Source organism: Nerophis ophidion, linkage group LG24 (assembly GCF_033978795.1).
Source record: "Nerophis ophidion isolate RoL-2023_Sa linkage group LG24, RoL_Noph_v1.0, whole genome shotgun sequence".
Lineage (NCBI taxonomy): Eukaryota > Metazoa > Chordata > Actinopteri > Syngnathiformes > Syngnathidae > Nerophis > Nerophis ophidion.
Window position 1 is genome coordinate 40,143,188 of NC_084634.1, and position 23,752 is coordinate 40,166,939.

Sequence of the window (23,752 nt, forward strand, 5' to 3'; positions counted from 1 at the left end):
CTCAGATTGCTTGCCTTTCTTTCCTATGAGTGTTCTGTCCAGATTCCGCATGCTGACTGCCAAGGCCAAACATTCTGTTCTGGGACCAGCACAAAAACAGACTGGGCGAAAGCACCAAGTGTCAACATATTTGCATTTTTGTATTATCATATCTTGTGTCGAGTCCACTACTCCATTTCCCTCAGTCACAATGATGTAATAGGGATTTCTTTAATAAATACAGGAGGCACGCGGGCTGTTCTTTAGAACGTTGTTTGGATCTGTAACTAGAGTACAGCCCAAAACACGTGTCTCCTCATGAGCTCTATTTTACCCTGTGTCTGCTTGGTTCCTTGGTTCTTGTCTGATTAATAGATGTCACCAATGTTTGAACCTGACGTACACTTAAAAACAAATTACACTAAAATTATTGGGGATTTAAAAGGGCCCTACTCATTAAATTGTTAAAAAATAAATCATACATTTTTTTACTGTTTACTTTTAACACAATAATCTCAAGATCAACTTCAGTTCTATCCGTCAATTATAAGTTTTATTGTTGTTTATGTTTTTTGTTTGTTCATTTTAGGCCCTTATTTAAAAAACAGCTCAGTTTTTTATATGGCAAACACAAAATATGCAACATTTTCCCCTAAAAATATCTCAAAGTGGAATATTTAACGTGACTTAAATAGGTCAATAATTCATAATGACATTGATTTTGATTCATTGTTATTTTTTAAAGAAAGAAACAGCCTGCATGGCAGCTTTGTGTTGTTAGAGTAAACCTTGCAACATTTTCTTGTTACATTTCACCTGTTTACTCTTTTAAATCTCATTTTACGTTTTAAAAAATGTTTAATCGTATTTTTAAAATGTGCCGTGGGGCCGTTAAAAAATTCCCTGCGGGCTGCAAATGGCCCTCGGGCCGCACTTTGGACACCCAGGATGTAAACAAACTACGGAAAGTTCAAGGACCGCCAAAATTAGTAGGACAAAACGGCGCTCGCCAAATACTGGAATCAGTAATAAAAACAGTGTGCTTTATAACAATTAGGTTTGTGTCATGTTTGTCCTCCTACAGAAACTATGTTAAAACAAAAAATATATTTTAAATATTTTTTTCCTCTCATCTTTATCCATTTTTCATACATTTATGAAAAAGCTCCAGAAAGCCACTAGGGCGATGCTAAAGAGCCGCGGGTTGCCGACCCCCGATCTAGCAGCAGAGTTAAATGCTGAACACCAACTCTTATTTTGGCAAAAGGAAGAAGCACTGTACACACATTTGTGTTTATGTTCGAGTCCTACGCGGAGAATGTTCGTTTTCGGATAATAATCATGAAATGCTGTTCTACGTAAATGGTAACAATTATTTTGACTCGGGGGGCCACATTTAGGGAAAAAAATGTGTCTGGGGGCTGGTATATCTATATTTAAGGACATTAATACAAACCCCGTTTCCATATGAGTTGGGAGATTGTGTTTGATGTAAATATAAACAGAATACAATGATTTGCAAATCCTTTTCAACCCATATTCAGTTGAATATGCTACAAAGACAACATATTTCATGTTCAAACTCATAAACTTTATTTTTTTTGTTGCAAATAATCATTAACTTTAGAATTTGATGCCAGCAACACGTGACAAAGAAGTTGGGAAAGGTGGCAATAAATACTGATAAAGTTGAGGAATGCTCATCAAACACTTATTTGGAACATCCCACAGGTGTGCAGGCTAATTGGGAACAGGTGGGTGCCATGATTGGGTATAAAAACAGCTTCCAAAAAATGCTCAGTCTTTCACAAGAAAGGATGGGGCGAGGTACACCCCTTTGTCCACAACTCCGTGAGCAAATAGTCAAACAGTTTAAGAACAACATTTCTCAAAGTGCAATTGCAAGAAATTGAGGGATTTCAACATCTACGCTCCATAATATCATCAAAAGGGTCAGAGAATCTGGAGAAATCACTCCATGTAAGCGGCATGGCTGGAAACCAACATTGAATGACCGTGACCTTCCATCCCTCAGACGGCACTGTATCAAAAACCGACATCAATCTCTAAAGGATATCACCACATGTGCTCAGGAACACTTCAGAAAACCACTGTCACTAAATACAGTTGGTCGCTACATCTGTAAGTGCAAGTTAAAGCTCTACTATGCAAAGCGAAAGCCATTTATCAACAACATCCAGAAACGCCACCGGCTTCTCTGGGCCCGAGATCATCCAAGATGGACTGATGCAAAGTGGAAAAGTGTTCTGTGGTCTGACGAGTCCACATTTCAAATTTTTTTTCGGAAATATCGTGTCATCCGGACCAAAGGGGACGTGAACCATCCAGACTGTTATCGACCCAAAGTTGAAAAGCCAGCATGTGTGATGGTATGGGAGTGCATTAGTGCCCAAGGCATGGGTAACTTACACATCTGTGAAGGCACCATTAATGCTGAAAGGTACATACAGCTTTTGGAACAACATATGCTGCCATCTAAGCGCCGTCTTTTTCATGGACGCCCCTGCTTATTTCAGCAAGACAATGCCAAGCCACATTCAGCACGTATTACAACAGTGTGGCTTCGTAAAAAAAAGAGTGCGGATACTTTCCTGGCCCGCCTGCAGTTCAGACCTGTCTCCAATTGAAAATGTGTGGCGCATTATGAAGCGTAAAATAGGACAGCGGAGACCCCGGACTGTTGAAGGACTGAAGCTCTACATAAAACAAGAATGGGAAAGAATTCCACTTTTAAAGCTTCAACAATTAGTTTCCTCAGTTCCCAAACGTTTGAGTGTTGTTAAAAGAAAAGGTGATGTAACACAGTGGTGAACATGCCCTTTCCCAACTACTTTGGCAAATGTTACAGCCATAAAATTCTAAAGTTAATTATTATTTGCAAAACAAAAATAAAGTTTATGAGTTTGAACATCAAATATGTTGTCTTTGTAGCATATTCAACTGAATATGGGTTGAAAACGATTTGCAAATCATTGTATTCTGTTTATATTTACATCTAACACAATTTCCCAACTCATATGGAAACGGGGTTTGTACTGATACCGCACTTTTCTAACTTTTTTTAAGGAACTCAAAGCGCTTTGACAGTATTTCCACATTCACACACTGATGGCCATGCAAGGCCCTAACCAAGACCCATCAGGAGCAAAGGTAAAGTGTCTTGCTCAAGGACACAACGGACGTGACTAGGTTGGTAGAAGGTGGGGATCGAACATGGAACCCTCAGGTTGCTGGCCAACCACACACCCAACCCTCATCCTTCCAGATCATGTTTAGCATCACTCCCACGTGTCTGAGACAACCATCACTTTGAAAAGTTCAACTATTCAAAAAATGTTTTGGCAAACAGGCCGCATGCTGACAATACCAACCAGCAGGCCACGCCCCCACCCTCCAGGGCTTAGTGAGCAGACAGGAAAGACTTGTGGTAGCGGAGCAGGGAGGCGGGTTCAAATGTTGCTATTTGCATTCAGGAAATGTTCAATAATGATTGTAATCAGACACAGTTAATGGACACATTGTCTGTTTTTTTTTTGCGTCATGACAAGCGAGGCTGGATGTTAAATCCTGGGTTCAAAGGTCGTAAAACTGACTTTTTCATGTGTTCATTTGGACTGTAACAGTTTTCAGGACTTCCTGTGTGAATGTTCCCTGTGGAGTCCTTTGTTTAGCTTTTTCTTTTTCACATATAGATCATCTACATCAGGGGTCAGCAACCCAAAATTTTCAAAGAGCCATATTGGACCAAAAACACAAAAATAAATCTGTCTGGAGCCGCAAAAAATGAAAAGCCATATTACATACAGATAGTGTGTCATGAGCTATAAATTGAATTAAAGCTGCAAGCAGCGATGGACGGGACCGACTTTTGCTGGTGTTTCCTGCCTTTACCCATTCAACATATCTTTACCTGCACATTACCTACCTTCCCTGCATCCTGGGGTCACACTGGTGCTTCTTTCTTTCACCCATACACACTGCTGCTTCCTGCCATAACCCAGACAACATATCTTTTACCTGCACAGTACCTACCTTCTCTGTATGCTGGAGTCAAACTGGTGCCTCCTTCTTTCACCCAGTCAACATATCTTTACCTTCACAGTACCTACCTTCTCTGTATCCTGGAGTCAAACTGGTGCCTCCTTCTTTCACCCAGTCAACATATCTTTACCCGCACAGTACCTACCTTCTCTGCATTGTGTGGTCACGCTGGTGCTTCCTGCTTTTAAGCAGCCATCTTCAGACGGCAGCAGCGCAGCAGCAGCAGCGCAGCAGTTCTTTGAAGGCTCCTGAAATAAAAACCGGAGCAGTTAGAAAAACTCTTTTAATCAGAAGGGTTCAATCTCTTTCCTGTGCGAGTTTGAAGCCGACACAACACACGCGCTCAGAGGAGATAATGTTTGAAAAAAGGTGACGGGTTTTTAAAAAACTTTTGTTTAGAAGGGGTAATTGCCAACTTCCTGTTGATTTTTGCTGAAGGATGTCAACTAATGAAATGTAGGTCTAAGTGAGACCTACATAGACGTTTTTGTTTCATGTCAGTACGACGTTTTGTCTGTGTTTTCTTCCCAAGAGCAGTTTTGTCGGTGTTTTATTCCTAGGGGGCGTTAGAGCGCAATTTTGAGTTTTGGGGTTTGTTTTTTTTATTAGATTGCAATTTTTGCCAGTCCTGATGTGTGTGTTAAATTTGGTGAGTTTCGAAGCATTTTAAGGGGGTCAAATTACAGCTCAAAGAGGAGGTGGTATAATAATAATAAAACCTTACAAATAAAATAGGGTCCTCTGTCTCAAAGGGACATTCGGTCCCTAATTATGAGGACTTAAAGGAAACCAAATGAGCTCCAATATAGCTACAAATGAGACATAATGATGCAATATGTACATACAGCTAGCCTAAGTAGCATGTTAGCATCGATTAGCTTGCAGTCATGCAGTGACCAAATATGTCTGATTAGCACTCCACACAAGTCAATAACATCAACAAACCTCACCTTTGTGCATTCATGCACAACATTAAAAGTTTGGTGGACAAAATGAGACAAAATGAGAAGTGGCTTAAAATATGTCGTAGAAAGTTATACATGTAAACAAACTAGGATGAGTTCAAGGACCGCCAAAATCAGTAGGACAAAACGGTGCTCGCCAAATACTAGAATCAGTGAAGCATGTTTAATACAAACAGTGTGCTTTATAACAATTAGGGAGGTTTGTGTCATGTTTGTCCTCCCAAAGAAACCAAAAAATGTTTTTTTCCCCTCATCTTTTTCCATTTTTCATATATTTTTGAAAAAGCTCCAGAGAGCCACTAGGGCGGCGCTAAAGAGCCGCGGGTTGCCGACCCCCGATCTTCATCAACAATATGCTTGACCTGAGTGGCTGCACAGGGCAGGTAAAAAAAAAAAAGACATATCAAAAAAATAAAAACAAAAACAAAATCAAACAACCCCAAAAAAAAATCGATGTATCATTTATTTATTTATTTTTTTAAATCAATCTATAATTGTAAAAAAAAAAAAACAAGCATCATGCTTCATTTGAAAAAAAATATATATTTTAATCTTTTTGACACCCTGGGTTTTAGATTTGCTTTTGTTGAAAATGTCTACTGTTTTTCTGGACTACACAATAAGAGAGAAGAAACGTTGCATGTCTTAGAAATCATCAAATATTAAGAAATTTTGGATATTTTCTTCAGTTCACAAAATAAGAAAAAATATATTTTACCTATTTTCTGCATATTGTCCTTTTTTGACAATCTTTTGTATTACTACCCTTATTTATCATGTTGTTTAAAATGTTATTATTGTGTATATTTACTCCATTGTACTTTTACGTCTGTGTTTTATTTTAAAAAAAATGTTTTAATCGATTTATATTCATTGAAAAAATTAAGCATCGCGATTCATTTAAAAAATCGTTTTCTTTGTATTTGACACCCCAAGTTTTAGATTTGCTTTTGTTTAAAATGTCTGTTGTTTTTCTGGACTGCACAATAAGAGAGAAACTTTGGGTTGGGGTTAGATGCTAAATGCTAAATGCTAAGGAAAAATTAAAATCCTGCTCCTGGTTCATGTTGCCATCACACAAATAACACATTTTTGCATTTTGTATGAACATATTTCCATGTTTGTGTTTTTCTGGGGGAAAAAACAGCACAAAATTTAATGCTATGGTAATATTTTCATGGAAATCAATCCTGTTAACATTATATTAGAAATCATCAAATATTAAGAAATTGTGGTATTTTCCTCAGGTCACAAAATTAAAAAAAAATAAAAAAATACTTTTGTGCATATTGTCCTCTTTATTACTACCCTTATGTTGTTTAAAATATGTTAATATTGTGTAATATTGTATAATATTATTCTTTCTTTTACTCCATTTTACTTTTCATGTTTGTGTTTTGTTTTGTTCTTTTTTATTATTATTACAAATTGTTGATAAAAATGGTCATAATGGTCCTCACACTATTATGTTAGATCCACTATGGACTGGACTCTCACTATTATGTTAGATCCACTATGGACTGGACTCTCACTATTATGTTAGATCCACTATGGACTGGACTCTCACTATTATGTTAGATCGACTTTGGACTGGACTCTCACACTATTATGTTAGATCCACTATGGACTGGACTCTCACACTATTATGTTAAATCCACTATGGACTGGACTCTCATTATTATGTTAGATCCACTATGGACTGGACTCTCACACTTTGATGTTAGATCCACCATGGACTGGACTCTCACACTATTATGTTAGATCCACTATGGACTGGACTCTCACTATTATGTTAGATCCACTATGGACTGGACTCTCACTATTATGTTAGATCCACTATGGACTGGACTCTCACACTATTATGTTAGATCCACTATGGACTGGACTCTCACACTATTATGTTAGATCCACTATGGACTGGACTCTCACTATTATGTTAGATCCACTATGGACTGGACTCTCACTATTATGTTAGATCCACTATGGACTGGACTCTCACTATTATGTTAGATCCACTATGGACTGGACTCTCATTATTATGTTAGATCCACTATGGACTGGACTCTCACAGTATTATGTTAGATCCACTATGGACTGGACTCTCACTATTATGTTAGATCCACTATGGACTGGACTCTCACACTATTATGTTAGATCCACTATGGACTGGACTCTCACTATTATGTTAGATCCACTATGGACTGGACTCTCACACTATTATGTTAGATCCACTATGGACTGGACTCTCACACTATTATGTTGGATCCACTATGGACTGGACTCTCACACTATTATGTTAGATCCACTATGGACTGGACTCTCACACTATTATGTTAGATCCACTATGGACTGGACTCTCACACTATTATGTTATATCCACTATGGACTGAACTCTCACTATTATGTTAGATCCACTATGGACTGGACTCTCACTATTATGTTAGATCCACTATGGACCGGACTCTCACACTATTATGTTGGATCCACTATGGACTGGACTCTCACACTATTATGTTAGATCCACTATGGACTGGACTCTCACACTATTATGTTAGATCCACTATGGACTGGACTCTCACACTATTATGTTAGATCCACTATGGACTGAACTCTCACTATTATGTTAGATCCACTATGGACTGGACTCTCACTATTATGTTAGATCCACTATGGAATGGACTCTCACTATTATGTTAGATCCACTATGGACTGGACTCTCTCACTATTATGTTAGATCCACTATGGACTGGACTCTCACACTATTATGTTAGATCCATGACTGCTCCTCCTAGTCTTGAGTACAACAAAGACTCTTACCTGGACTTTGTTCTCCAATTTCCTACATCATGGGGCCACAGCCGCCGCAGTCAAGCGGAGTTCCTGACCAAAGTCCTCGAGCATTGAAGACCAGAAGACCAGGCGAGGAGGCAGGCTGAAATAGCAGCCAGATTGGCAACTGCAAGCAGGTACGCCAGGCTGCCAATCAAACACAGGTGAGGGGGAAACAGGAAATGGAAATGACAGGAAACAAACACCAAATAAGGCGACACAAACAGAAGCGGAGTGACAGATGGTCACAGTCATGGTGAGGTTGCTATTGCGACACCCAGTGGACACATTTAGAACAGCAGTTTCTCTTATACATAAAAAAATGCAGCTTATTTTTACACTTTAAACTCATTTTATGTTTAAATAATCCTGCTTTAAATAGAAACAAAGTGACACAAGTTGACCGACAAAAGTAAAACCTGTTGAAAAACTACCATATACTTTTTTATGTTTTTATTTTACATTTTAGAATTGTATTTATTGGAGAATTACTTGCAAACAGATTGTTTATTTTATTTAAAAGCTACATTTTACGTTTTGGACTTGGTTCCCTTATTGTACTTCAGAAGAACTGAACAGTGGACCTACAGGTGAGCTGCGTACTGCGTCCTTACATTCCAAGTAAACATTCACAGCAGGTCGCTGTTGCAAAATGGGGCAGTGGTTTTATTAGCAAACACTCCATCACTTCCAAAATGAAACCACACAAAGCTTCGGTGTGGTGCGTTGAAGTGATGGGACCAAGCAGAGATCACTTTAATACCACAGCCCATCTCGATATCGTCATGGTTGGCAGTTGTCTCGGCCCACTTGAGGCCACTTCCACACAAACATAGAAGTTACACAGTATGTTGGTCTGCTGTTTAGTCTTATAGTTCATGGACTATGACGTCATACAAACACTCTTTTAGTGCATGCTTGTCTCAAAGAAATCAGCACTCATGAATGGATAAGAAATATAATCTGTAATATAAAATAATAATAATAATTACTTGTGTTAAGTTTTCAATACATAAGATAATGTTGCACATTTCTCACATCACAAGTCAATAAGTTGTGTTTTACGCACACCGAAGTGTTTGAAGATCTCCGGTTTCTTTGGACAACAAACTCATTTGCCAAAATGCATAGAAAATGAGCATGCATACATACATACATACATACACACATATATATATATATATATATATATATATATATATATATATATATATATTTATACATGTGTATCTATAAGTGTGTGATTATATATATATATATATATATATATATATATATATATATATATATATACATACATACACATACAAACACACACACATACATACATGTTTATCATGTATATATATATGTACGTATATGTGTGTGTGTATATACACACACACATATACATACATATGTATATATACACACATATACATACATATGTATACACACACACACACACACACACACACACACACACATAAAAATACATACATACATTAATAAGCCTTTTATTATTTTAATATTGCTGATTAAGGCATACAGCTTAAGAAAATTCAATAATCCTATCTCCAAAATTTTAAATATTTCCTTAGATCAAGTTAAAGAAAAAAGATTTATAACAGCAAAACAAAATCAAACATTTGAAAATGTCAATTAATGCACTCAGTACTTGGTTGGGAATTGTTTAGCAGGGATTACTGCATCAATGCGGCGTGGCATGGAGGCAATCGGCCTGTGGCATTGCTGAGGTGTTATGGATGCCCAGGATGCTTCAATAGAAGCCTTCAGCTCATTTGCATTATTGGGTCTGGTGTCTTTCAGCTTCTTCTTCACAATACCCCACAAATTCTCTATGAGGTTCAGGTCAGGGGAGTTAGCAGGCCAATGGAGGACAGTAATGCCATGGTCAGTACACCAGTTACTGCTGGTTTTGGAACTGTGAGCAGGTGCCAGATCATGCTGGAAAATTAAATCATCATCTCCATAGAGCTTTGCAACAGATGGAAGCATGCACACAGCTGCATTAACTCTGGACTTGATGAAACACAGTGGATCAAAACCAGCAGCTGACATGGCTCCCCAAACCATTGCTGACTGAGGGAACTTCCGTTGTCTAGAGTTCAGGAGTGGCTTGACCATGGGAATACGGCTATTGAAGCTGTATCTGTTGAAAAGCTTTATGAAGATGATGATTTCATTTTCCAGCATGATCTGGCACCTGCCCACAGTGCCAAAACTAGCAGTAACTGGTGTATTGACCATGGCATTACTGTCCTCCATTGGCCTGAAAACTCCCCTGACCTAAACCCCATAGAGAAGTTGTGGGGTATTGTGAAGAAGAAGCTGAAAGACACCAGACCCAAATGAGCTGAAGGCCGCTATTGAAGCATCCTGGGCATCCATAACACTTCAGCAATGCCACAGGCCAATTGCCTTCATGCCACGCCGCATTGATGCAGTAATCCCTGCTAAAGTATTCCCAACCAAGTACTGAGTGCATTAATTGACATTTTCAAATGTTTGATTTTGTTTTGCAGTTATAAATCTTTTTTTACTTGGTATGAGGAAATATTCACATTTTTTTAAATAGGATTTTTGAGTTAAATTAATAAAAGGCTTGCAATATTTCAGTTGGTGTGGAATGAATCCAGAATGTATGACATTTTCATGTTTTTAGTTGCATTACGGAAAATAAAGGACTTTATCACAATATTCAAATTTTTTGAGACAGTCTTGTGTATATATATATATATATATATATATATATATATATATATATATATATACATATATACACATATACATACATATATATATATATATATATGTGTTTATATATATATATATATATATATATATATATATATATATATATATATATATATATATATATATAAATAAATAAATACACATGTTTACAATAAACAGTGTATGTGCGTTTGTGTGGACATAGCCTAAGAATTGTGTTAAACTAACTCATCTCACTCACTTTGTCTTCAACATTCAAGGCAAGGATTTATAGTAAATACAGAACTAGAAAGCACACACACAGTAAGAACTGCATCTTAATTTAAAAAAAAAACAAAACCACATTGTGTTTTGTGATCTCACAGACTGGTGTCGGCCGTCTTCATGGTGGGTGTGCTGACAAAGTTGGGCAGTGGTGTGGTGTCTGGCTGGGCGTCCCTGCAGAACAACACCGCAGGGTTCTTACAGGCCCACATTGCAACTTCCCCCCCGACTCCCTTGCCAGGACTGGAACTGGACAGCCTGCCGCTCCCGTGCATCCCCGCCCGGGTCACGTGGCGATCCCGGATCTTCTCCACTCGGTTCAGGCCCATCTCTCGGTTCCGGGCGTGCCCGGACAAGTACGGGGCGATGTTCCTGGTCCGGTAGCCCTCCTCTCGATTGCGCCCCAGCAGCATGGAGATGTTGGGGTTCCTCAGGGCGTAGATCAGAGGATTGACGGCGCCGTTCGCCCACGCCAGCCAGACGGCCAAGGTGTCGAGCGCCGGACTGAAGGTGTAGTCTCCTAGGGCCGTGATCAGCCCCAGTAAACAATACGGCCCCCAACAGAAGATGATGAAAACGATCATGATGAGAACGGTGGTCGCCGTGCGCATCTCGCTGTAGAAGCGCAGCAGGTAAGCGTACGTGGTCACCGGCCGGACTCGGATTTCCGAGAGGCGGACGGTCTTGCCGATGTTGTAGTGGCAGAAGCACATGAGGGAGAAGGGCAGGATGAAACACAGGATTATAAGAGAGACGCTGTACACCTTGCCCATGTGGGAGGTTCCAGAGTGGAACACGTACATGCAGTGGTAGAAACCCTGCTTGTGGATTTCCTTTGGCCTTTGCAAGACCAGATACCACGGAAGGGAGCAAACCACCGCCGTCAGCCACACCGCCGTCAACAACCGAATGGCCCTGCGTCGCCCGATTTTAGCCTGCGGCTGTCGGACTATGGCGTAGTACCGGTCGAAGGAGATCAGGGTCATGGTCAGGGCGGACACGATCCCAAAGCAGGTGTTGAAAACCCCGTTGACCACGCAGAAGCAGTCCCCGAACATCCAGACGCCGTCCTTGCTGAAGAGCATGACGAAGGAGAAGGGCAGGCAGAGGACGGCGGTGAGGAAGTCGGACAGCGACAGGGACATGATGAAGGCGTTGGTCACGGTCTGCAGCTGCCGGTGTTTGACGATGACCACCAGGACCGCCAAGTTGCCCAGGCTGGAGAGCAGGAAGATGGAGAGGAGCACCAGGGCCTGAGCCGCCACCAGGAAACCTTTCAGGACGGTGTTGATCTCGGCCGCGGTCAGCACGAACGGCGTCGGCGCCTCGCCGCCTCTTGGGGCCTGGAACCCGCTTAGGTTTCCACTGGTGAAGGCGGTGGCCTCCGGAGTGGTGGTCACGAGGCTACTGACTGAGGAAACTACCCTACAAAGAAAAGATCACATCAGTTCAAGTGCAGTCCCACCTATGACCTACCATTTGAAATTGAAGTGTGTTGGGGTCACTGTCCAGTTTGAACACCCAACTGCGCCACGGACCCAACCTCCAGGTGGATCACTTTGGAGGTAATCCTTCCTTTTCATTGTCCCATTTAAAGCACCAGTTCTATTGGCAGCAAAACAGGCCCAGAGCATAATACTACCACCACCATGCTTGACGGTAGGATTGGTGTTCCTTTGTTTAAAGACCTCACCGTTTCTCCTCCAAACATATTGTTGGGTATTGTGGCCAAACAGCTCCATTTCTGTTTCATCTGACCACAGAACTTTCCTCCAGAAGGTCTTATCTTTGTCCATGTGATCAGCAGCAGACTTTAGACCAGCCTTAAGTTGTGGCTTCTGGACCAAGGGCTTCCTTCTTGCATGGGAGCCTCTCAGTCCATGGCCGTGCTTGACTGTGGACACTGACGCCTGTGTTCCAGCAGCTTCCAAGTCATTGCAGACCTGCTTTTTGGTGGTTCTCCTTTGACCGTTGCGGTCTACACGTATGTCTTATGTGTGACTGCCATCATATTGCAGTCTACATGTATCTCTTATGTGTGACTGCCATCATATTGCAGTCTGCACGTATCTCTTATGTGTGACTACCATCATATTGCAGTCTACACGTATCTCTTATGTGTGACTGCCATCATATTGCAGTCCACTCACATCTCTTATGTGTGACTGCCATCATATTGCAGTCGACACGTATCTCTTGTGTGACTGCCTTCATATTGCACTCTACACATATCTCGTATGTGTGACTGCCATCATATTGCACTCTACTCGTATCTCTTATGTGTGACTGCCATCATATTGCAGTCTACACGTATCTCTTATGTGTGACTGCCATCATATTGCAGTCTACACGTATCGCATATGTGTGACTGCCATCATATTGCAGTCTGCACGTATCTCTTATGTGTGACTGCCATCATATTGCAGTCTACACGTATCTCTTATGTGTGACTGCCATCATATTGCAGTCCACTCACATCTCTTATGTGTGACTGCCATCATATTGCAGTCTACACGTATCGCATATGTGTGACTGCCATCATATTGCAGTCTGCACGTATCTCTTATGTGTGACTACCATCATATTGCAGTCTACACGTATCGCATATGTGTGACTGCCATCATATTGCACTCTACTCGTATCTCTTGTGTGACTGCCATCATATTGCAGTCTACACGTATCTTTTATGTGTGACTGCCATCATATTGCAGTCCATTCACATCTCTTATGTGTGACTGCCATCATATTGCAGTCCATTCACATCTCTTATGTGTGACTGCCATCATATTGCAGTCGACACGTATCTCTTGTGTGACTGCCTTCATATTGCACTCTACACATATCTCGTATGTGTGACTGCCATCATATTGCACTCTACTCGTATCTCTTATGTGTGACTGCCATCATATTGCAGTCTACACGTATCTCTTATGTGTGACTCCCATCATATTGCAGTCTACACGTATCGCATATGTGTGACTGCCATCATATTGCAGTCTGCACGTATCTCTTATGTGTGACTGCCATCATATTGCAGTCTACACGTATCGCATATGTGTGACTGCCATCATATTGCAGTCTGCACGTATCTCTTATGTGTGACTACCATCATATTGCAGTCTACACGTATCGCATATGTGTGACTGCCATCATATTGCACTCTACTCGTATCTCTTATGTGTGACTGCCATCATATTGCAGTCTACACGTATCGCATATGTGTGACTGCCATCATATTGCAGTCTACACGTATCTCTTATGTGTGACTGCCATCATATTGCATTTCCCAAGTATTTCTTATGTGTGACTGCCATCATTTTGCAGTCCACACATATTGTGTATATGTGACTGCCATCATATTGCAGTTTACACACATTTCTTATGTGTGACTGCCATCATGTTGCAGTCGACACGTATCTCTTATGTGTGACTGCCATCATGTTGCAGTCGACACGTATTTCTTATGTGTGACTGCATTCATATTGCAGTCCACACATGTGTATATGTGACTGCCATCATAATGCAGTTTACACACATCTCTTATGTGTGACTGCCATCACATTGCAGTCGACAAGTATGTTGTATGTGTGACTGCCATCATATTGCAGTCCAAACATATCGTGTATATGTGACTGCCATTATATTGCAGTCCACACGTATCTCTTATGTGTGACTACCATCATATTGCAGTCCCCACGTATTTCTTATGTGTGACTGCCATCATATTGCAGTCCACACATATTGTGTATATGTGACTGCCATCATATTGCAGTTTACACACATCTTTTATGTGTGACTGCCATCACATTGCAGTCGACAAGTATGTTGTATGTGTGACTGCCATCATATTGCAGTCCAAACATATCGTGTATATGTGACTACCATCATATTGCAGTCTACACATATCTCTTATATGTGACTGCCATCATATTGCAGTCTGCACGCATCTCTTATGTGTGACTGCCATTTACTGGTCACACCTATTATTACAACGTGTGCCATATAAAATAGCTTTGAGGTCAGTAAACACAACCAGAATCTTTCCGGATTTTAAGTGCGCCTTGTAGTGTGAAAACTAAGGTAAGTGTAGAGTTGTACTCCATGGTTCTACTAAATGGTTGCATGCTGGAGAAGGACAGTGGAGAGAATTACCTTGACACGTCAACTATTGCTTGTCTGGTGGTGCTCAAAAGGGACATGTCACTGGAGTTGCCGCTGCCCCAGGGGACACTGCCAGCAGGGGGTTCCATGGACGAGGTCGGCTTTTTGTCCACCATCACTGACGGTCCTCTTCATCCAACACAGCAGTGTCACAATCCAAGTGAAAAATAACAAGTCAGGCCATTGTTTTAACACAGTTTTACAAGGTTAGCATCTAGAAGGTTCTATTGACCATGTGTGTCATCTTCTGTTTGCGCTCATTGAATGCGACCCGTGGGATTTATCAGTCATAAAACATGCATATGAATTTCGGGAAAACCGGGAACGTTTCTAGTTCCTAAACAAACTTGTTTTTTTTTACCTGACTAAGAAACATTTTTAGACAGTGGAATGGTTGAAATGGGATGACAACAAGAAAGGGTAGTCAAACAAAGAAGGTTGGAAATAGGGTTAAAAACAACAACAAAAACAAGAATTCCTGGAAATGTGTTGAAGGTGTAAAAATGTTAGTTTGAATGTCCAGGATGAGTGGAATGTGTTGAAGGTGGAATGGTTTGAACAGGTTGAAAAATGTGGGAATTGTGCAACTTGGAAAAATGTCCCATTCATTAAAATGGGAACTTACTGGAAATTTGGGGAAAATCTGAATATTTTTGGAAAATTGATGAGAGCATTAATGAGCTGAATTGGTTGGTGTTGGAATTGTTTAATTTGGTCAAGAAATGTTGAAGTAGTAACAGTGTTTTTAATTGGAAAATGGTATTACGGAATTTCGGGAAAACTGGGAATGTTTCTAGTTCCTAAACCAACTTGTTTATTTTGTCCTGACTAAGACGAATGTTTAAGACAGTGGAATGGTTGAAATGGGATGAAAAAAGAGAAAAGGGGTAGTCAAACAAAGAAGGTTGGAAATAGGGTTATAAAAACAAAACAAAACAAAACGAAAATTCCTGGAAATTTGTGGAAGGTGTAAAAATGTTAGTTTGAATGTCCAGGATGAGTGGAATGTGTTGATGTTGGAATGGTTTGAACAGGTTGAAAAATCTGGGAATTGTGCAACTTGGAAAAATGTCCCATTCATTTCAATGGGAACTTTATGGAAATTTGGGGGAAATCTGTTTTGTTTTGTTTTTTAATGATTAGGAGCATGAATGTCTTGAGGAAAATGAATTGTTTGAATCAGTCAAGAAATGTTGAAGTTTTTTAATTGAGAAATTGTATAATAAAATTTTGGGAAAACCAGGAATGTTTCTAGTTCCTAAACCAACTTGTTTTTTTTTTGTCCTGACTAAGAAACATTTTCAGACAATGGAACGGTTGAAATGGGATGACAAAAAGAAGAGGGGAAGTTAAACAAAGAAGGTTGGAAATAGGGTAAAAAAAAAAAAAAAGGAATTCCTGGAATTTTGTTGAACGTGGAAGAATGGTAGTTTATACAATTTCTCAATTAAAAAACGTCAAAATATCTTGACCAGTTTAAACAATTCCAACACCAACCAATTCAGCTCATTCAGGACATTCATGCTCCTAATCATTTTCTAAAAATAAAAAATAAAAATAAAAATCCAGATTTTCCCCAAATTTCCAGGAAGTTCCCATTGAAATGAATTGGAGATGTTTCCAACTTGCACAATTCCCACATCCTTCAACTTATTCCAGCCATTCCACCGTCAACACATTCCACTCATCCTGGACATTCAAACTAACATTTTTACACCATCAACAAATTTCCAGGAATTCTTGTTTTTGTTTTTTTTAACCCTATTTCCAACCTTCTTTGTTTGACTACCCCTTTTCTTGTTGTCATCCCATTTCAACTGTTCCACTGTCTAAAATGTTGTCTTAATCAGGACAAAAAAAAAAAAAGTTGGTTTAGGAACTACAACATTTACCGTTTTTCCTGAAAATCCTTTATACAATTTTTCAATCGAAAAACTGTTACTACTTCAACATTTCTTGACCGATTTAAACAATTCCAACACCAACCAATTCAGCTCATTCAATACATTCATGCTGCTAATCATTTCTGAAAAAACTCAGATTTTCCCCAAATTACCAGGAAGTTCCCATTGGAATGAATGGGACATTTTTCCAAGTTGCACATGTCCCACATTTTTTCACCCTGTTAAAACCATTCCACCTTCAACATATCCTGGACATTCAAACTACAATTTTTCCACATTCAACAAATTTCCTGTTCGTTTTTGTTTTTAACCCTATTTCCAACCTTCTTTGTTTGACTACCCCTCTTCTTGTTGTCATCCCATTTCTACCGTTCCACTGTCTAAAAATGTTTCTTAGTCAGGACCAAAAAACAAGTTGGTTCAGGAACTAGAAACATTCCCGGTTTTCCCGAAATCCCATTATACAAATTCTCAATTTAAAAAACTGTTACTACTTCAACATTTCTTGACCGATTTCAACAATTCCAACACCAACTAATTCAGCTCATTCAGGACATTCATGCTGCTAATCATTTTCCTAAAAATCTAGATTTTCTCCAAATTTCCAGGAAGTTCCCATTGAAATGAATGGGACATTTTTCCAAGTTGCACAATTCCCACATTTTTCAACCTGTTGTAACCATTCCACCTTCAACACATTGCAAGTAAGACTGGACATTCTCAGTAAGACTGGACATTACGAGTAAAAACTGGACATTCCAAGTCAGAGAGGACATTCCCAGTAAGACTGGACATTCCCAGTAAGACTGGACATTACAAGTAAAACTGGACATTCCAAGTCAGAGAGGACATTCCCAGTAAGACTGGACATTACCAGTAAGACTGGACATTCCCAGTAAGACTGGACATTCCCAGTAAGACTGGACATTCCAAGTCAGAGAGGACATTCCCAGTCAGAGAGGACATTCCCAGTCAGAGAGGACATTCCCAGTAAGACTGGACATTACCAGTAAGACTGGACATTCCCAGTAAGACTGGACATTACCAGTCAGAGAGGACATTCCAAGTCAGAGAGGACATTCCCAGTAAGACTGGACATTCCCAGTAAGACTGGACATTCCCAGTAAGACTGGACATTCCCAGTAAGACTGGACATTCTCAGTAAGAGTGGACATTCTCAGTAAGAGTGGACATGTCCCATTAAGACTGGACATTCCCAGTCAGACTGGACATTACGAGTAAAAACTGGACATTCCAAGTCAGAGAGGACATTCCCAGTAAGACTGGACATTCCCAGTAAGACTGGACATTCCAAGTAAAACTGGACATTCCAAGTCAGAGAGGACATTCCCAGTAAGACTGGACATTACCAGTAAGACTGGACATTCCCAGTCAGAGAGGACATTCCAAGTCAGAGAGGACATTCCCAGTCAGAGAGGACATTCCCAGTCAGAGAGGACATTCCCAGTAAGACTGGACATTCCCAGTAAGACTGGACATTCCAAGTCAGAGAGGACATTCCCAGTAAGACTGGACATTCCCAGTAAGACTGGACATTCCCAGTCAGAGAGGACATTCCCAGTCAGAGAGGACATTCCCAGTAAGACTGGACATTCCTAGTAAGACTGGACATTCCCAGTAAGACTGGACATTCCCAATAAGACTGGACCTTCCAAGTAAGACTGGACATTACCAGTAAGACTGGACATTCCCAGTAAGACTGGACATTCTCAGTAAGAGTGGACATGTCCCATTAAGACTGGACATTCCCAGTAAGACTGGACATTACGAGTAAAAACTGGACATTCCAAGTCAGAGAGGACATTCCCAGTAAGACTGGACATTCCCAGTAAGACTGGACATTCCAAGTAAAACTGGACATTCCAAGTCAGAGAGGACATTCCCAGTAAGACTGGACATTACCAGTAAGACTGGACATTCCCAGTAAGACTGGACATTCCAAGTCAGAGAGGACATTCCCAGTCAGAGAGGACATTCCCAGTAAGACTGGACATTCCCAGTAAGACTGGACATTCCCAGTAAGACTGGACATTACCAGTAAGACTGGACATTCCAAGTCAGAGAGGACATTCCCAGTAAGACTGGACATTCCCAGTAAGACTGGACATTCCCAGTCAGAGAGGACATTCCCAGTAAGACTGGACATTCCAAGTAAGACTGGACATTCCCAGTAAGACTGGACATTCCCAGTAAGAGTGGACATGTCCCATTAAGACTGGACATTCCCATTAAGACTGGACATTCCCAGTAAGACTGGACATTACGAGTAAAAACTGGACATTCCAAGTCAGAGAGGACATTCCCAGTAAGACTGGACATTCCCAGTAAGACTGGACATTCCCAGTAAGACTGGACATTCCCAGTCAAAGAGGACATTCCCAGTCAGAGAGGACATTCCCAGTAAGACTGGACATTCCCAGTAAGACTGGACATTCCCAATAAGACTGGACCTTCCAAGTAAGACTGGACATTCCCAGTAAGACTGGACATTCCCAGTAAGAGTGGACATGTCCCATTAAGACTGGACATTCCCATTAAGACTGGACATTCCCAGTAAGACTGGACATTACGAGTAAAAACTGGACATTCCAAGTCAGAGAGGACATTCCCAGTAAGACTGGACATTCCCAGTAAGACTGGACATTCCAAGTAAAACTGGACATTCCAAGTCAGAGAGGACATTCCCAGTAAGACTGGACATTACCAGTAAGACTGGACATTCCCAGTAAGACTGCACATTCCCAGTAAGACTGGACATTCCCAGTCAGAGAGGACATTCCCAGTCAGAGAGGACATTCCCAGTAAGACTGAACATTCCCAGTAAGACTGGACATTCCCAATAAGACTGGACCTTCCAAGTAGGACTGGACATTACCAGTAAGACTGGACATTCCAAGTCAGAGAGGACATTCCCAGTAAGACTGGACATTCCAAGTAAGACTGGACCTTCCAAGTAAGACTGGACATTCCAAGTAAGACTGGACATTCCCAGTAAGACTGGACATTCCAAGTAAGACTGGACCTTCCCAGTAAGACTGGACATTCCAAGTAAGACTGGACCTTCCAAGTAAGACTGGACATTACCAGTAAGACTGGACATTCCAAGTCAGAGAGGACATTCCCAGTAAGACTGGACATTCCAAGTCAGAGAGGACATTCCCAGTAAGACTGGACATTCCAAGTAAGACTGGACCTTCCAAGTAAGACTGGACATTCCAAGTAAGACTGGACATTCCAAGTAAGACTGGACATTCCAAGTCAGAGAGGACATTCCCAGTAAGACTGGACATTCCAAGTAAGACTGGACCTTCCAAGTAAGACTGGACATTCCAAGTAAGACTGGACCTTCCCAGTAAGACTGGACCTTCCAAGTAAGACTGGACCTTCCAAGTAAGACTGGACATTACCAGTAAGACTGGACCTTCCAAGTAAGACTGGACATTCCCAGTAAGACTGGACATTCCAAGTCAGAGAGGACATTCCCAGTAAGACTGGACCTTCCAAGTAAGACTGGACATTCCCAGTAAGACTGGACATTCCCAGTAAGACTGGACATTCCCAGTAAGACTGGACATTCCAAGTCAGAGAGGACATTCCCAGTAAGACTGGACATTCCAAGTAAGACTGGACCTTCCAAGTAAGACTGGACATTCCCAGTAAGACTGGACATTCCAAGTAAGACTGGACCTTCCAAGTAAGACTGGACATTCCCAGTAAGACTGGACCTTCCAAGTAAGACTGGACATTCCAAGTAAGACTGGACCTTCCAAGTAAGAGTGGACATGTCCCAGTAAGACTGGACATTCCCAGTAAGACTGGACATTCCAAGTAAGACTGGACATTCCAAGTAAGACTGGACCTTCCAAGTAAGACTGGACATTACCAGTAAGACTGGACATTCCAAGTAAGACTGGACATTACGAGTAAAAACTGGACATTCCAAGTCAGAGAGGACATTCCCAGTAAGACTGGACATTCCCAGTAAGACTGGACATTCCAAGTAAAACTGGACATTCCAAGTCAGAGAGGACATTCCCAGTAAGACTGGACATTACCAGTAAGACTGGACATTCCCAGTAAGACTGGACATTCCCAGTAAGACTGGACATTCCAAGTCAGAGAGGACATTCCCAGTCAGAGAGGACATTCCCAGTAAGACTGGACATTCCCAGTAAGACTGGACATTCCAAGTCAGAGAGGACATTCCCAGTAAGACTGGACATTCCCAGTAAGACTGGACATTCCCAGTCAGAGAGGACATTCCCAGTAAGACTGGACATTCCCAGTAAGACTGGACATTCCCAGTAAGACTGGACATTCCCAATAAGACTGGACCTTCCAAGTAAGACTGGACATTACCAGTAAGACTGGACATTCTCAGTAAGCGTGGACATTCTCAGTAAGAGTGGACATGTCCCATTAAGACTGGACATTCCCAGTAAGACTGGACATTACGAGTAAAAACTGGACATTCCAAGTCAGAGAGGACATTCCCAGTAAGACTGGACATTCCCAGTAAGACTGGACATTCCAAGTCAGAGAGGACATTACCAGTAAGACTGGACATTACCAGTAAGACTGGACATTCCCAGTAAGACTGGACATTCCCAGTAAGAGAGGACATTCCCAGTCAGAGAGGACATTCCCAGTCAGAGAGGACATTCCCAGTCAGAGAGGACATTCCCAGTAAGACTGGACATTACCAGTAAGACTGGACATTCCCAGTAAGACTGGACATTACCAGTAAGACTGGACATTCCAAGTCAGAGAGGACATTCCCAGTAAGACTGGACATTCCCAGTAAGACTGGACATTACCAGTAAGACTGGACATTCCAAGTCAGAGAGGACATTCCCAGTCAGAGAGGACATTCCCAGTAAGACTGGGCATTCCCAGTAAGACTGGACATTCCCAGTAAGACTGGACATTCCCAATAAGACTGGACCTTCCAAGTAAGACTGGACATTACCAGTAAGACTGGACATTACCAGTAAGACTGGACATTCCAAGTCAGAGAGGACATTCCCAGTAAGACTGGACATTCCCAGTAAGACTGGACATTCCCAGTAAGACTGGACCTTCCAAGTAAGACTGGACCTTCCAAGTAAGACTGGACCTTCCCAGTAAGACTGGACATTCCCAGTAAGACTGGACATTCCCAGTAAGACTGGACATTCCCAGTAAGACTGGACATTCCCAGTAAGACTGGACATTACCAGTAAGACTGGACCTTCCAAGTAAGACTGGACATTACCAGTAAGACTGGACCTTCCAAGTAAGACTGGACATTCCCAGTAAGACTGGACATTCCAAGTCAGAGAGGACATTCCCAGTAAGACTGGACATTCCAAGTAAGACTGGACCTTCCAAGTAAGACTGGACATTCCAAGTCAGAGAGGACATTCCCAGTAAGACTGGACATTCCCAGTAAGACTGGACATTCCAAGTAAGACTGGACCTTCCAAGTAAGACTGGACATTCCAAGTAAGACTGGACATTCCCAGTAAGACTGGACCTTCCAAGTAAGACTGGACCTTCCAAGTAAGACTGGACCTTCCAAGTAAGACTGGACATTACCAGTAAGACTGGACATTCCCAGTAAGACTGGACATTCCCAGTAAGACTGGACCTTCCAAGTAAGACTGGACCTTCCAAGTAAGACTGGACATTCCCAGTAAGACTGGACATTCCCAGTAAGACTGGACATTCCAAGTCAGAGAGGACATTCCCAGTAAGACTGGACATTCCAAGTAAGACTGGACATTCCCAGTAAGACTGGACATTCCAAGTAAGACTGGACCTTCCAAGTAAGACTGGACATTCCCAGTAAGACTGGACCTTCCAAGTAAGACTGGACATTCCAAGTAAGACTGGACATTCCAAGTAAGACTGGACCTTCCAAGTAAGAGTGGACCTTCCAAGTAAGAGTGGACATTCCCAGTAAGACTGGACCTTCCAAGTAAGACTGGACATTCCAAGTAAGACTGGACATTCCCAGTAAGACTGGACCTTCCAAGTAAGACTGGACATTCCAAGTAAGACTGGACATTCCAAGTAAGACTGGACCTTCCAAGTAAGAGTGGACATTCCCAGTAAGACTGGACATTCCCAGTAAGACTGGACATTCCAAGTAAGACTGGACATGTCCCAGTAAGACTGGACATGTCCCAGTAAGACTGGACATTCCAAGTAAGACTGGACCTTCCAAGTAAGAGTGGACATTCCCAGTAAGACTGGACCTTCCAAGTAAGACTGGACATTCCAAGTAAGACTGGACCTTCCAAGTAAGACTGGACCTTCCAAGTAAGACTGGACATTCCAAGTAAGACTGGACATTCCAAGTAAGACTGGACCTTCCAAGTAAGAGTGGACATGTCCCAGTAAGACTGGACATTCCAAGTAAGACTGGACATTCCAAGTAAGACTGGACATTCCAAGTAAGACTGGACATTCCCAGTAAGACTGGACATGTCCCAGTAAGACTGGACATATTTGCGTGAGAACTCACCGGAAGTCGAGCAGTTAGCTGGCAGGTGGCGGCGCTTTGATGTTTCAGTCACCATTTCGCTACCGTGACATTTGGGACGTTGTTGTCTTCATCCTCCATCCTCCCTCCGCAAAGACAACATGTCCGTATTTTCCATCCGCGTGTCACCGAGTTATATTCACGACGTCCTCTCTCATTAACAAACCCAGATGTTCACTCGCCATCTTGCTCTCGTCTCCGTCTTTATTTTCCGCCGAGGCCACGCCCTCTTTCTGTGGTGTGACGTCGACCGGGTTGCCAGGGTAACGCTGCCTGCGCGCGCATCTGCACATATGTCGGGTAAG

At 41.5% G+C, this 23,752-nt stretch overlaps 2 protein-coding genes across 2 annotated transcripts in view; both read right to left on the reverse strand.

Moving 5' to 3' along the window:
• LOC133542295 (disheveled-associated activator of morphogenesis 1-like) overlaps window positions 1–7,987 on the reverse strand; it is a 92,204-nt gene extending 84,217 nt beyond the window's left edge. Inside the window, exons 1-2 of the mRNA XM_061886292.1 lie at window positions 7,824–7,987; window positions 4,187–4,289 (exon numbers count right to left, since the gene is read on the reverse strand). The gene's annotated coding sequence lies outside the window, so the exon portion shown is untranslated. The remainder of the gene's footprint in view (window positions 1–4,186; window positions 4,290–7,823) is intronic.
• Window positions 7,988–10,739: 2,752 nt separating this feature from the next.
• On the reverse strand, window positions 10,740–23,658 carry LOC133542619 (G-protein coupled receptor 135). The gene is made up of 3 exons (XM_061886900.1): window positions 23,430–23,658; window positions 14,988–15,125; window positions 10,740–12,260 (listed from the first exon to the last, which is right to left on the reverse strand). The coding sequence occupies exons 2-3, from the start codon at window positions 15,110–15,112 to the stop codon at window positions 10,931–10,933; spliced, it is 1,455 nt and encodes a 484-aa protein (XP_061742884.1). The 5' UTR covers window positions 15,113–15,125; window positions 23,430–23,658; the 3' UTR covers window positions 10,740–10,930.
• Between the last annotated feature and the right edge of the window lie 94 nt (window positions 23,659–23,752).